We start from the raw sequence: 15,336 nt of genomic DNA, 5'->3' as shown, positions 1-15,336 counted from the left end.
ATAGTGCTTTTCTAAACTAAAGCCCTTTTGCCTCTACGTGGCGTGTACCTCTCTATTCTCAACTTATTCACTTAACTGTCAAGACGTCTCTTAAATATTGCTATTGTCTGTTTTTAATCACCCCAGCAATTAATTCCAGGCATCTACCATCCTGTGTATAAAAAAACTTGGCTTTCGCATTGGCATCGCCCACCCCCACATAATAAACTTCAATTTTATAATAAGTCGGATTGCCCCCTCAGCCTCTGACGTTCAACTGAAAACAAACCAAGTTTGTTCAATCTCTCCTCGAAGCTAATACCCTCTAAACCAGGCAATATCCTGTTTTTCAAAACAAACAACACCCTTTTCATATCAACATACCCCAATCTAGACTCACCTTCCACCGTGTCCTTCTCCTTTGTGAATACCAATGCAAAGTATTTGTTAAGGACCTCACCCACTTTCTCCAGCTCCACATACAAATTTCCTCCTTTGTCTCTGAATGGACCAACCATTTCCCTAACTACCCTCTTGTTCCTTTTAAGTGTAAAATGTGTAAAATCTCCTTAATCCTGTTTGCTAAGGACATTTGTTTTATGGCCCATTTTAGCCCTCCTAACTCGTTTAAATTCTTTGCTGCTTTCTTTATATTCTTCAAGGACTCTTTTCAGTTTCCTAAACCTTATGTATGCTCTTTTTTTACTAAGCTCAGCTTCTCTTGTAATCCTTACCCGTCATTTTCACATGAACATGTTGGTCCTGAACAAAATATTCCCACATGACAAATTGAAATTACGCTCAAACAGTCACCCCCAATCTACATTCCCCAATTCCTGCCTAATATTGTTGTAGTTAGCTTTTGCAGCACTGTGTCACTCTTCTTAGCTTGAACATTCAAAACAAAGAACAACCCAGCATGGGAAACAGGCCCTTGGGCCCAATCAGCCTGCGCCGCCATCTTAACAAGCATTTTCCTACACCTACCTTGCCCCATGTGTATGCTAATGGTACCCCTATTGTAACCAGATTCAGGGGAGAATAGGGTCAATTTGGTACACCAATCAGCCTAAGAGCACATCTTTGGGGTGTGGGAGGAAACCAGAGCACCCGGAGGAAACCCACGCAACCACAGGGAGAATGTGCAAAGAGTCTCTCCACCTCTATCCTATCCATCCCATTCATCATCTTATACGTCTCAATGAGATCTCCCCTCATTCTTCTAAACCCTAACGAGTACAAGCCTAATCTATTCAGCCTCTCCTCATAGCTCAACCCCCTCAACTCCGGCATCAGCCTAGTAAACCTCCTCTACACTCCCTCCAAGGCTAAAATATCCTTGCGTAAGTACGGCGCCCAAAACTGCACACAGTACTCCAGCTGCGGCCTCACCAATGCCCTATACAGCCGCAGCAAGACCTCCCTACTTTTATATTCAATCCCCCTTGCGATGAAGGCCAGCATCCCATTCACCTTCCTGACCACCTGCTGCACCTGCAAGCTGGGTTTTTGCGACTCATGCACAAGGACCCCGAGGTCCTCTGCACCGTCGCCTGCTGCAGTTTTTCTCCACGTAAGTAATAATCCTTCCTACCATTATTCCTACCAAAGTGGACCACCTCACACTTGCCAACATTAAATTCCATTTGCCATTTCCTGGCCCATTCGCCCAGCCTATCTAGATCCTTCTGTAGACTCTCCCCACCCTCCGCACAATTTGCCTTTCCACCAATTTTGGTGTCATCAGCAAATTTCGACACCCTACACTCGGTTCCCTCCTCCAGATCATCTATATAAATAGCTGAGGCCCCAGCACTGACCCCTGGGGCACTCCACTAGTCACCAACCGCCAATCCGAATAGCACCCATTGACCCCCCCACTCTCTGCCTCCTATTTGACAACCAGTCCTCTATCCACGCTAACACCCTACCCCCAACTCCATGCCCCCTGACCTTCTGTAATAACCTCTTGTGAGGTACCTTGTCAAACGCCTTCTGAAAATCCAGGAAGACCACATCCACCGGCTCTCCTCTATCCACCACCCTAGACACATCCTCATAGAACTCCAGTAAATTTGTCAGACACGACTTCCCTTTAAGGAAACCGTGCTGCGTCTGCTCTATCAAGCAGTTCCCCTCAAGATGCCTCGCTATTTCCTCCTTGATGACGGATTCTAACATTTTACCTACAACAGACGTTAAACTAACAGGCCTATAATTCCCCGCCTTTTGCCTGGCACCCTTCTTAAACAACGGCGTAACATTAGCCGTTTTCCAATCTTCCGGCACTTCCCCGGAATCCAGCGACGTCTGGAAGATGACCAGCAAGGCATCCACTATCACCTCCGCCATTTCTTTCAGGACCCTCGGATGCATTCCATCCGGTCCTGGGGACTTGTCCACAATCAGTCCCTCCAGTCTGTCGAGCACCACCTCTCTAGTAACAGTAATGTCATCGAGACCCTCCAGTCCTACCACCTTTTCATCTCTAACATCCGGCAAATTATTCACGTCCTCCTCCGTGAAGACCGAAACAAAAAAGTTATTCAAGACCTCCGCCATATCCCCATCCCCTACCACTAAGTCCCCCTTCTCATCCTCTAAGGGACCAACGTTCACCCTAGCCAGCCTCTTCCTTTTTATATATTTATAAAAACTCTTGCTATCCTTTTTTATATTAAGCGCTAGCCCAGCTTCATAGTTTCTCCTACCCTTTTTTATCAACTTCTTTGTCAATCTTTGTTGACATTTAAACCTCTCCCAATCCTCTTCTCGCCCACTACTCTTAGCTACTCTAAACGCCTCCGCTTTTAATTTAACACTTTCCTTCGCCTCCTTCGTTATCCACGGCTTATTACCTCTCCTCCTACGGTCCTTTTTGACCATTGGAATAAATTTCCGCTGAGCACCAAGAAAGATCTCCTTAAAGATCCTCCACTGCTCCTCAGCAGACCTACCTTCCAACACGCTCCCCCAGTCCACATTCGCCAATTCTTCTCTCATCATGTAACTCCTCCCTGCATTATTCCTTCCAAAATGCATCACCTCACATTTGTCAGGATTAAATGCCATCTGCCATCTATCTGCCCAGTATACTAGCCTATCTATATCCTGCTGTGTCACCTGACAATCTTCCTCACTATCTGCCAATCCTGCCATCTTGGTGTCATCTGCAAATTTGCTGATCACACCACGTACGCCCTCTTCCAAGTCATTTATATATAGTATGAAGAGGTCCCAGTACTGAGCCCTGCGGCACACCACTGGTGACAGACCTCCAGCTTGAAAAGGACCCTTCCACTACTACTCTCTGTCTCCTGTTGCCTAGCCAGTTTGCAATCCATCTAGATACCTGTCCCTGTATCCCATGTGCCTTAACCTTTTCTACCAGCCTACCGTGAGGGACTTTGTCAAACGCCTTACTGAAATCCATATAGATGACATCAACGGCTCGCCCATCGTCAACCGTCTTTGTCACCTCCTCAAAAAATTCTGCCAGATTCGTAAGGCAAGACCTCCCCTGAACAAAGCCATGTTGCGTATCCCTAATCAGATTGCAACGCTCCAAATACTTATACATCCTATCCCTAACAATTTTCCTACCACCGATGTCAAACTCACCAGCCTATAATTACCAGGATTATCCCTGCTGCCCTTTTTAAACAGCGGTACCACACTAGCTATCCTCCAGTCCTCTGGGACCTCACCTGTGTCCAAAGAAGAGACAAAGATTTGCGTCAGAGGCCCAGCAATTTCATCTTTCACCTCCCTGAGCAGCCTGGGATAAATGCCATCAGGCCCTGGAGCTTTATCAGTTTTTATGCTACCTAAAAACCCTAACACTTCCTCCATCGTAATGGATATCTCCTTCAACTGATCTACAGCTCCCTCCAAGACATTACAAGACACCAAGCCCCTCTCCTTCGTGAATACCGATACAAAGTATTCATTCAGGATCTCCCCCATTCCCTCAGACTCAATGCATAGTTCCCCTCCTTTGTCCCTAAGAGGACCCATTTTCCCTCTAACCACCCTCTTGTTCCTAATATAAGAGTAAAATGCCTTTGGATTTTCCTTAATCCTATCAGCCAAAGCCATTTCATGCCCCCTTTTCGCCCTTCTAACTCCCCTTTTAAGCTCCCTCCTGCTCTCTCTATATTCCTCCAGCGCTCTCTCCATTCCCAGTTGTTTAGACCTAACATATGCCACTCTCTTCTTCCTGACCAAGTCCTCAATATCCCCTGTAATCCATGGCTCTCTGATCCTGCCTTTCCCATCCTTCCTCTTTACCGGCACATGTCTTTCCTGCAACGTTATCAGTTTGCCCTTGAAAGCCTCCCACTTGCCAACCGTGGACTTGCCCGCTAACAACCCCTCCCAATCAGTGTCCTTCAACTCCTTCCTAATCCGGCTATAGCTCGCCTTCCCCTAGTTCAGCACCCTCCCCTTCGGACGGCAATCATCCTTTTCCATTTTTATCCTAAAGTAGACAGACTTGTGGTCACTGTTAGCCACATGTTCGCCTACTGCAACCTCAACCACCTGCCCCGGCTCATTACCCAACACTAAATCCAGTATAGCCCCCTCCCTAGTCGGGCTAGTTACATACTGCTCCAAGGCTCCTTCCAGCACACAAATTCCTCCCCATCTGTACCCCCAGCTCTAGGCACCTTCCAATCCACTCCAGGAAGATTAAAGTCACCCACTACAACCACCCTATTCTTTCTGCACCTATCTAAAATGTCTTTACAGATGCCTTCCTCCACTGCCCTTGGGCTGTTGGGTGGCCTACAGTACACCCCTAGCATAGTAATCGCTCCCTTCCTATTCCTCAACTCCACCCACAGCGACTCAATCCCTAACTCCTCCATTTTGTCCTCCCTCTGCACTGCTGTGATGTGCTCCTTAACTAACAACGCCACCCCACCACCTCTCTTCAACCCTCCTCTGTCACACCTAAAACACATACCCAGGAATATTCAGCTGCTAGTCCTGCCCTTCCTTTAACCACCTCTCCGTCACTGCCACCACATCCAAATGCCTCACGAACATCAAGGCCCTAAGCAACAATACTAGAGTATGGTTAATAAGCACCTACCGTGTGCCATTATAATTGCCTTAGGCAGTTGTAGCCTATACAACTAGCACCAAACCCAATTCTGGCCACAATCTAACTTGCTAACAGGATTATTAAACAAAAGCATCTAATACACCTGGTCTCAACCAGCTCAGCACAAACCAGAGACCCTGTCGGGGTGCAGGACTCATTTACACAGCTTCAAAATTTGGTCCTTCATAAATATTTAATGTTTAAACATACACATGTAGTAATCATTTGATTTCTAAATATCAATATATTTGACACCACTAGAATCATGGCCTTGCAGATCAGTATTTTCAGCTGACTCACAACCATTCAGTGCCCTCCAATATTGACTTCTTCCCATGCACTTGATGATAATCTATCATTTTGTATGTAGCCTTCTTGAAGATGTCAGTGAATGTGTGGATGACACATCCTCACCATGGCTGAAAGAACACACTCCACTTCAACATATGTCTGTCCTGGACATCAGAATTTCACTGAATGAGTCATCTTGTGGGGGGGACTACAAATACATTTTAGCAGGTTTGAAGGCCCAGTATTCAGTACCACTGCCCTGATTTGCCTGCTATAGCTTTGTGGTTATGTTCACCAACCTCTTTTCCATTGTCGAGTAGCATGATGTCATCATCTGCAAGATCATCCTGACAGAAATCAGAGCACTTCTCTGACACAGAGAAATAACCCTTTTCATTGGAACACCTTAAAGAAAGAAATGAGGGAGTAAATGATGCATTCCATTATAGTGTGCTCATTTTTCACACAGAAATTGAGAAAGTGAAATCAGTGTTTATCAAACTGGAATCTGTAGAGGCTTCCCAGGGTCTGCAAAAAGTCAAGCAGTACACAAATAAGTGGCAGCTGGAGGTGGGCATGGTATGAGCCAGAAGCAGAAAGAGCTCCTTTGACTGAGAACCTCTGCACTAAATAAACCACCCAATAACTAAGCTATATTCAAATGAAAAACGTTTTCAACGAGGCCAAAGACAAGCCAATTATCTTTCAAGTGTATGGTTCAGGATTACTAAAGCACGTAGGAAGACTAATGGCAAACATGTCCATCTCTGACCACATACCTAAAAAGTCTGGAGTGTTTCATGTATTCTGCATCTTCATCATACTGCTTCTCTCCACCTATTCCAACCCAGAAGAAGTTTTCAGGCTCCTCCCCCTCATTTATCACCTAAAATAACACAGCAGATATTGACAGCAAGACAACAATACAATTTACAGCTCTCAAAGTAGATTTTCCCAGAACAGCAGTGGAATTTCGGTGCAGAATATCATGCAACCACAATTCAGATGCTGCAACTACTATGCAAATTGTCCTGTATGCATTCAGCTTAGAGTGCCACACTGTGCTCTCGCTGCTTCCCAACTCAGGATATCACGCATGTGTAGAATTTAGCCCAACAGGACAGTATACAGGAATATGTTGTACTAGGTTCCCAGTTATAGGAGAAAACAATCCCTAATTAGGCTTATTTCACTGAACACTGCTTACAACTCCTTTTGTTCACCCAACTGTGATGGCCCCAATAAAGGAGGAAATGAGTCCCAGATATCTTTTTAAAATCCTTCAATAATGAATGAAAAAAAAATTAAAAATATTTCTCTGCAATTCATTACAGTGTATATTTAACTGATACATCCTAAAAGATTCACTGTAAATGAAATTAATGATTTGGCCCCTTTCTGGAAAACAGATTGTTGCTTGGTGAGGCATACTCCTATTCAAAAACAATGGCTTCACTGAATGCTCTATAATAAAATATAAAAACTCCTTTAACAATGCTACTGACCTGAACCAGACTAAAACAAACCTCATGGTTACTGTCTTCAGAAAAAAGCCAAATGCAACATTTACTTTATGATACTCTACAATAAAGGGAGAGTATATGCAGTCATTGAGGTTCAGGTCACTGTTACGTTACAAGGCAATCTAGGAACAGAAACAGACAGAACTGTTTTACAAATTTAAACAATGAACATCACTCAGCACCTCAGATGTCTCTGGTGTACAAAAATTTCTGCTCCTCCAATTAATTGTTCAAAGTGATAATAAAATACCCATTAACCAGCATAAAGATCTTGTTTCTCTCCTGTCACACAATGGTATCCCATCACATGACAACTTTTTACATTTTATCAGCAGGTTGTTTAACAAGTTGCAATAAGAACCCAGCTGACTTTTTCCTTTGCTGGTCTAAGGGTTAATGCTGTAGCCTCTAATTGAGCGGATCACCTATCTCAGTCCACGTAAGAGGCCAAACAAATAAGTGGAATTCAGGTGCAGAATATGGGAGAAAAATAACTTGTAGTGTTATTTTCATCTCAATAATTTTTCCGTGCACCAGAAAAAAAGGTTTTTCAACATGAAAGGGAAGCAAGAGTAATTAAAGATGTTTTTTCAGATGTGGAAGTCTGAAAAATTAGTTACCTGTTTGCTGTATGTTTCATCAAACATGTTATTCATGATATCTTCAGCAAGTTTGGCCTCATCTGGGTCTGCTGCACGTCCAACCCAGGTATAGACAATACCTTGGTTATCAATACTCTCAAAAGGCACCTAAGAGAACAGAACAGATAGCGAGCAGGCACACAAACTAGTACAGACAAACCTTTCACCTCTGACCCCTGAAAACAAATGCCATTCATATGCACTTTTCAGCTGGGAATGATCAGGAGCCAGGGAAATTATTGATGTCCACTCTGCAACCAGATAATGGAGGACAACTATAATGCCACAACTATAACCCAGCTAAGAACAGCCAACACAGCACCTATTTCCTATTTTAAACACTCTACTATGATGACTGCAATGACACTTTGTCTTTTAAAAGCAAAGATTTATTTGGTGCAAGGAGGTAACCATAACTGCACACTCCAGGGAGAGGCTGACATGAATATAGTAAAGCAGAGTCTATACTTGTACTGTATCCCTCTTCCAATGCAGTTATTTAATTTATTCTTTCTGCTGTTTAATACCGGATGAGCTGTTTTCATAGATTCATTGTTCAGCACCCCGTTGTTCTGTTCCATTCAATCACTTCTCCCTCTTTTGGTCCCATGCAACTGTTTTACACTTAGCCACATTTAGAGTATCCATTAGCTGTGTGCTTGTATTCCTAGTGTTCATTTTTAAAACTGGGATTTAAGACTCAATCTTTACACATGTAGCTTATTGTTCTGGTTCCCCAATCCTGAAATCATTCCACCTCCTAAATTATCAGACTGCTTCTCTGACATCCAGTGCTGAATGAGAAGTAATTTCTACAGTCTTTGTTTCCTAATCCAAATTCAGTTCCCTAGCTACCGATTCCATTCATTTCCTTACCAACCGTCTGAGATGAACTCAGATTGTTTGCAATCCAGGTGTCATATTTGACTCTGGGATAAGATTCCAATCACATATCTGTGCCATTTCCAAGACCGAGTATTTTCACCTCCTTAATACTACCCAACTTCACTTGGGGTTAAAACCTTCATTCATGCCTTTAGATTTGACTATTGCAAAGTATCTCTGGCCAGTTTCCCACACCCACAGCTATTGACCTTGACTGCTGCCTATGTCTTTACCTGCTTCAAATTCTGTTCACCCATCAGTAATGTTCTCTCTGGGCCATAAGCATGCACAGTCATATAGCAGTCCAAGTTACACACTAGCTGCTCACAAGTTGTCTCGACATCTACACTGCTCTAATTCTGTCATCTTAAGTATTCCCAAATTAAATTGGTCAAGCATGGGCGACCAAGCTTTCAGTTGCCAAGACTTTAACCTCTGAAATTCCCTCCCTAAATCTCTTCTCTACCTCTCTTTACGCTTTAAGACCCTCCTTAAAACCTACCTCTTTGGCCAAACCTTTCATCATCTATCCCAATATTTCAAGACTTGATACAAAGTTTTATTTTCTAAAGCTCCAAGTGCCTTGGGATGCTTTAATTATAGGCAATATATAAATACAAGTTGTTATTGTAGCTAGCAGCTATACTATACAAAATACAGCCAAGGCTTGCCTTACACATACAGGTGAGGGTTAATCCAATTTAACTTTGAGGTTTTTCATAATTAAGCATACCTTAAGGATGTAGCAAAAGTCAGAGTTCAACATACTAGAATCTGTACTGATCTGGATACACCTGTAAACAATAATTTAATATATTTTAAAAACAGAAGATACAGATTTTTCCACATCATCCTTGTCTGGGCATTACCAACAAAGTCCAAAACAGAACAGAGAAGGTAAATGCAAAACCTGTGCCAGGAATACACTATCAGGAGATCTTGGTGACCTGTTCTCACATCTTGGGGAAGGAGTAGGTCTGCTCTGTGTAAAACAAACGTTAGGTATTGCTGTGCATGAATGAGTTCCAGAACCAAATCCAGATCACAGCACTTGTTACAGCCATACTGGGCTGTAACACAAAACCACTTCCTACAGGTATCTGTATATAAAGCACACTATTTAAAGCCCAAGTACAGCAGAAGGGGTTAAAATGCAGTGTCAGAGATAAAAGCTACCCTAAATACATCACTTCATCTTGTGTGCCAGTTGCGAACTGACAACCACTAACCAAGGGTTAGTGTGAGATTAGAGTGTGGATCAGATACATCAAATGGGCAGGACAGGGTTGTATCTCAACTCAATCCTATACATAAGTGAGAAACATTTTTCTAATTACTTCAGTGCTTGAAGTGTTAACATGATTGCCCAAGTCACCAGCTTTTGGCAAAGGGAAAAAAGGGAAAATAAAAGGGAAACAAAAAGGACAAAAGGGGACAAAAGCATACAATATCTGCCTGTGGCATGAAGGCAAAAACCCTCAATAAATGCATTGCAAAATGGACTCATGACTAAAGTTAGAATTCATGGAGTCAGGGCAAGCAGAAGAAAGGAGAGCAAGCTGGCTCACAGGAAAAAAAGGTAGTTAATCAGATTGGCAAATGGTGGGAAGCTGTGTTCCACAAGGATCAGTGTTAGTTAATACAAAGGAGAACAAACAAAATAATGGAACATTAATGAACTTCAAGTACAAGTGCATATAATTGGTAAATGAGTTGCAATGTGGAGAAGTATAAGGTGATATATTTTGGATTGGAAGAATAAGGTGTTACCTGCTCTCCCGACACTACCCTTCCTAATCCCTGCACCTCTCCTGCTTCTTCCCACAACCCCAATTATTACACACCCTGTCCACCATCCAGCTTCCCCTCCAACACACCTCCTCTATCTTATACATAATAACAGAGTAGATGTGCTATGTCCTGATACAGGACCAAATCTGCTCTCAAGAAGTAATTATTTTGATACGCTTCTATTATTTAATTTTGCATTAACTATAGCTACAACAGCAGGTCAGAGGCTGATCCCTCAAAGTCTTTTCACCTTCTACAAGGCACAAACCAAAACTGATGAAAAAATCTCACTCACCTGGATGAGGATAGCAGCAGCAGTAATCAAGAACCATTCATAACAGCATTTTGCTTGACTGAATTTAGTGGCAGATGGCACCAAGTTCCAACCTCTATTACTATACTGTGGTCACTGTGTTTAACTATCTGTTGCAAGTACAGCACCAACTCAAAGGTCACGTTACCAGAACCTTTCTCCATTACCTCTCCTACCAAGAAGGAGATAGCAGCAGATTTATGGGACCACCATCATCAATTCATTCCATTCCCAGTCATAAAACATCCAAACTCGCCAAACATATATCGCTGTTCTTTCCTGGTCACCTGTATCTGAATATTAATATGTGAAATTGCACACTTTCAAAGTATTTTTATCAATTGGGCTACAACAGTTCAAGGAGATAGCCTCACCTGCATCACCCACGTTCCCAAAACATGTAATGAGATAAATCTGAGAACAAGTTAGTCACTCACTTTTTTGAGCAGTGATGTACAGTGAAGACAAAGAATAAAGGGAAAGAGTCAAAAACAAAAACCTTACCTGGAGCACAGGGCACTGCCGTTGGTGCGGATGTGATAGAGACTGGGTTGCAGACCATTCTCTGGAGTCTTTCTCTTTCCTTTGTGAATAATAAACTTCCTTTTGAAGTGAGATAGGAACTTCAAGTTCTCTTGCTGCTGGGTCATCCGTACCACCTGACAGATGCACACAAATTAATCCACCATTTCATTTCTCTTTCCTCTCTTTCATTTCCATCACCCATGCCATCATGTACCAATGTGATTCCAGCAGCAACACACACTGCTCCCTCCTCCCCTTCAGATCTTGTAATAGGGTTGGTTGGTTGCATGATTCACTAAATCCAAATAATCACAGGTAATCTTATAATCTACCAATGCCCTTAAAAGTACAAAGATTGAAGTGAAATAACTTGAGGATAGATTAGTGCCAGGTTTTCCAGAGCTCTACCACACTCTCACAAAGAAACTGCCAACTTAAACACAGTTTCCTTAGTTGAGAAGATTTGCGTAGTCTCTCAAGCTCAATAGAAAGATAAATCACACAGTAATTATCTTTCTCCCACTCTGGTGTCCAATCTCCTTTCATCACTAACTGTCCTGTCTATAATATGGGGAAATAGATTTTTCAGGGTGCTCCAACAGACAAAGAGCATCCTTGTGCTCTAACAGTGTGAGTAGGTGATTGGAGTGATGTGACTCCATTCTGATGAGTTATATCAAAGTGTGCCTGCTCTTTTCCCTACTATAAATTGATCACATTATACCATACGTACAACTGAGAAAACAGAATCTCTCTCCCACCTTTAAACAGCTAAATCAGAACACTGGGGAGAATCTTTTTGGAATCCTGTTCACTGCAGCAAAATGGCAAATTCATTCAAAAGATGATTTTCCTGACAGTATGCAGATGCAGTAGACAGTAAAGGCAAATGGTACATTGGCCTTTGTAGCAAGAGGATTTGAGTACAGGAACACGGATGTCATGCTGCAATTATATAGGGCCTTGGTGAGACCACACCTGGAATATTACGTGCAGTTCTGGTCTCCTTATCTGAAGCTGAATGTTCTTGCTATAGACAGAGTGCATCAAAGGTTTACCAGACTGGCTCCTCGGAATGCTGGGCTGATATCTGAAAGATCAAGTCAATTAGGATTATATTGGTTGGAGTTCAGAAGACCGGTGGGGGAGTTCAGAAGACCGGTGGGGGAGTTCAGAAGACCGGTGGGGGAGTTCAGAAATCTGTAAAATTCTAACAGAGTAAATGCAGGAAGGATTTTATCTCCAGTATGGGGGAGTCCAGAACCAAGGATCACAGTCTGAGGAGACCAGGTAAAACTATTTAGGACTGAGATAAGGAGAAACTTCTTCATCCAGGTAAGCCTGGGGAATTTGCAACCACAGAAAGCAGCTGAGGTCAAACCATTGTATGTTTTTAAGGAGGAGTTAGATATAGTTCTTGGGGTTAAAGGAATCAAAGGATATAGGGGGAAAGCAGGAACAAGACACTGAGTTGCATGATCAGCCATGATCATAATGGTTGGCAGAACAGGCTCAAAGATCGACTCCTGCTCCTAGTTTCTATGTTTCTATGTCGAGAACACGCAACTGTTTACCTCTAGTTTGCCAGGGAAAAGGCTCTCAAATTTCTTCTGTAGGCTGAAGGTGAAAGTTAGCCAGCCCATGTTGGAAGCCTCTCGGCCCTGCCAAAAGTATACCACACATTGGAAGTCTTCCTCCTGCTGTTTTTCTTCATCATCCCCATCCTCTTCTCCCTTCTCTTTATCTTTCTGGTCATCTTCATACTCCACTGGAACCCAGTATCTGAAACAAAGAAGGAAGACTGAATGAGTGGCTAGGGCAGACCAGATAATCAACCTGGAATCATGGACTTCACTATCGGAAACAGACTTAAATGACTTGGGATTGAGGAATTGCTCGTATGTGTAGCTGATGAGGATAAAACTAAAATAAAGTAAGTACAGTGTAGGTAGCAATTTAATTGAGTTTAGATGACACTCATAAACTATTTAAGCTTTGTATCTGAAGTTTACAACATTAGACTCTTAGGACCCAATTTTACCATTTTCATTCCAAGTGCTGAATCTGGGTGCAATTCAGATCCAACTTGGAAATCTGCTCTTAAGAACTCCCATACACATTTAGCCTGAAAAAAAAAATCGCGGGTCTGAATCGAACTGTGGGCGGGACTTATCATACCCAAAACAATCGGAGCTTTGAATTGCATATGCGCATTGAGAAAAAAAATTAGAAAAACGAGCCACTGTCACATCACTCTCGGGCCGCAAAAAGCGGGTAAAGGGGCGCGGGAGTAAAAAGCGGGTAAAGGGGCGTGGGAGTAAAAAGCGGGAGCAGATAATCACCCCACCCCCACAACGTAACTGCCTCCTTACCCAGACTGATCATGACCCTCTGCCCCACGTCCCCCCCATCGATTGCCCGCAGACCATCAGTGGATCCCCCGCTGCCTTCCCACCCACACGACCCACCTCCCTCCCGTCTTCCCACCCACCCTACCCTCCACCACCCTCCCTCTCCCCCAACCCCACCCCCGTCTTCCCACCCACCCTACCCTCCACCACCCTCCCTCTCCCCCCTCTACTCTCTGCCCCCCCCACCCCTACTCCACACCACCCCCCTCCACCCCTACACCCCCCCACCCCTACTCCACACCCCCCCTCCACCCCCCCACCCCCCCTCCACCCCCCCACTCCACACACCCCCCCCCCCACCCCTACTCCACTCCACCCCCCCCCACCCCACCCCCCCCACCCCTACTCCACTCCACCCCCCCCACCCCACCCCCCCCACCCCTACTCCACTCCACCCCCCCCACCCCTACTCCACTCCACCCCCCCCCACCCCTACTCCACTCCACCCCCCCCCACCCCTACTCCACTCCACCCCCCCCCACCCCTACTCCACTCCACCCCCCCCCCCCACCCCTACTCCACTCCACCCCCCCCCACCCCTACTCCACTCCACCCCCCCCCACCCCTACTCCACACCACCCCCCCCACCCCTACTCCACTCCACCCCCCCCCACCCCTACTCCACTCCACCCCCCCCCACCCCTACTCCACACCACCCCCCCCCACCCCTACTCCACACCACCCCCCCCTACTCCTACTCCACACCACCCCCCCCTACTCCACACCACCCCCCCCACCCCCACACCTCCTCCTTCCACCCCCCCCACTTACACACCTGCTCCTTCCACCCCCCCCCACTTCCACTCCTCCTCCCTCCCCCCCACTTCCACTCCTCCTCCCTCCCCCCCCACTTCCACTCCTCCTCCCTCCCCCCCCACTTCCACTCCTCCTCCCTCCCCCCCCCACTTCCACTCGTCCTCCCTCCCCCCCCCACTTCCACTCGTCCTCCCTCCCCCCCCCCACTTCCACTCGTCCTCCCTCCCCCCCCCACTTCCACTCGTCCTCCCTCCCCCCCCCACTTCCACTCGTCCTCCCTCCCCCCCCCACTTCCACTCCTCCTCCCTCCCCCCCCCCACTTCCACTCCTCCTCCCTCCCCCCCCCTTCCACTCCTCCTCCCTCCCCCCCCCACTTCCACTCCTCCTCCCTCCCCCCCCCCACTTCCACTCCTCCTCCCTCCCCCCCCCACTTCCACTCCTCCTCCCTCCCCCCCCCACTTCCACTCCTCCTCCCTCCCCCCCCCACTTCCACTCCTCCTCCCTCCCCCACCACTTCCACTCCTCCTCCCTCCCCCCCCCCCCACTTCCACTCCTCCTCCCTCCCCCACCACTTCCATTCCTCCTCCCTCCCCCCCCACCCCACACTCCCCCCCTCTTCCACACACACCCCCCCCCCCGTCTTCCCACCATACCCTTCCCCCAGGCAACAATCTGGCCTCCCTCTGCACCCCCCTTCTCCTCCTCCTCTCCACACAATCTGGCCTCCCTCTGTCCCTCCACTCTCACGCCTCATACCAGACAACAGTTTGGCTCCCCCCAACTAGCAAACAACAATCTGGCCTCTCTCTGCCCTCCTTCCCCCTCCACCAGACAATGATTGGACCTCCCCCAACCAGAGATACATCTGACCCATCCCCTTCTCCCTCCCCTCAACAACCAGAACATGATCAGGCCTCCATTCTCCTGCTTCCCCCCCCCCCCACACCGTACCAGAAAATGATCTGGCCTCCCTCCCTCCCCCCACCAGAGAATGATCTGACCCACCTCCCTCCTCTTCCTCCACCGATCTGAGTCAGAGAGCCATTGAACTTCAGAAGCTGATGTGCATGAAACAGACCTTTGCCAAACATGTCTGTTTCATACCAAATCT

At 45.9% G+C, this 15,336-nt stretch overlaps 1 protein-coding gene across 1 annotated transcript in view; it reads right to left on the bottom strand.

The window, feature by feature from the left end:
- flii (FLII actin remodeling protein) overlaps window positions 1–15,336 on the bottom strand; it is a 68,577-nt gene that overhangs the window by 2,798 nt on the left and 50,443 nt on the right. Inside the window, exons 23-28 of the mRNA XM_080206620.1 lie at window positions 12,633–12,840; window positions 11,038–11,192; window positions 9,163–9,223; window positions 7,524–7,652; window positions 6,160–6,266; window positions 5,680–5,785 (exon numbers count right to left, since the gene is read on the bottom strand). Coding sequence (XP_080062746.1) covers window positions 5,680–5,785; window positions 6,160–6,266; window positions 7,524–7,652; window positions 9,163–9,223; window positions 11,038–11,192; window positions 12,633–12,840 — 766 coding nt within the window. The remainder of the gene's footprint in view (window positions 1–5,679; window positions 5,786–6,159; window positions 6,267–7,523; window positions 7,653–9,162; window positions 9,224–11,037; window positions 11,193–12,632; window positions 12,841–15,336) is intronic.

This window comes from Carcharhinus amblyrhynchos, chromosome 18 (genome assembly GCF_965287045.1).
Source record: "Carcharhinus amblyrhynchos chromosome 18, sCarAmb.v2.hapA, whole genome shotgun sequence".
Classification (NCBI taxonomy): domain Eukaryota; kingdom Metazoa; phylum Chordata; class Chondrichthyes; order Carcharhiniformes; family Carcharhinidae; genus Carcharhinus; species Carcharhinus amblyrhynchos.
This window is presented reverse-complemented; position numbering and strand designations above follow the sequence as displayed.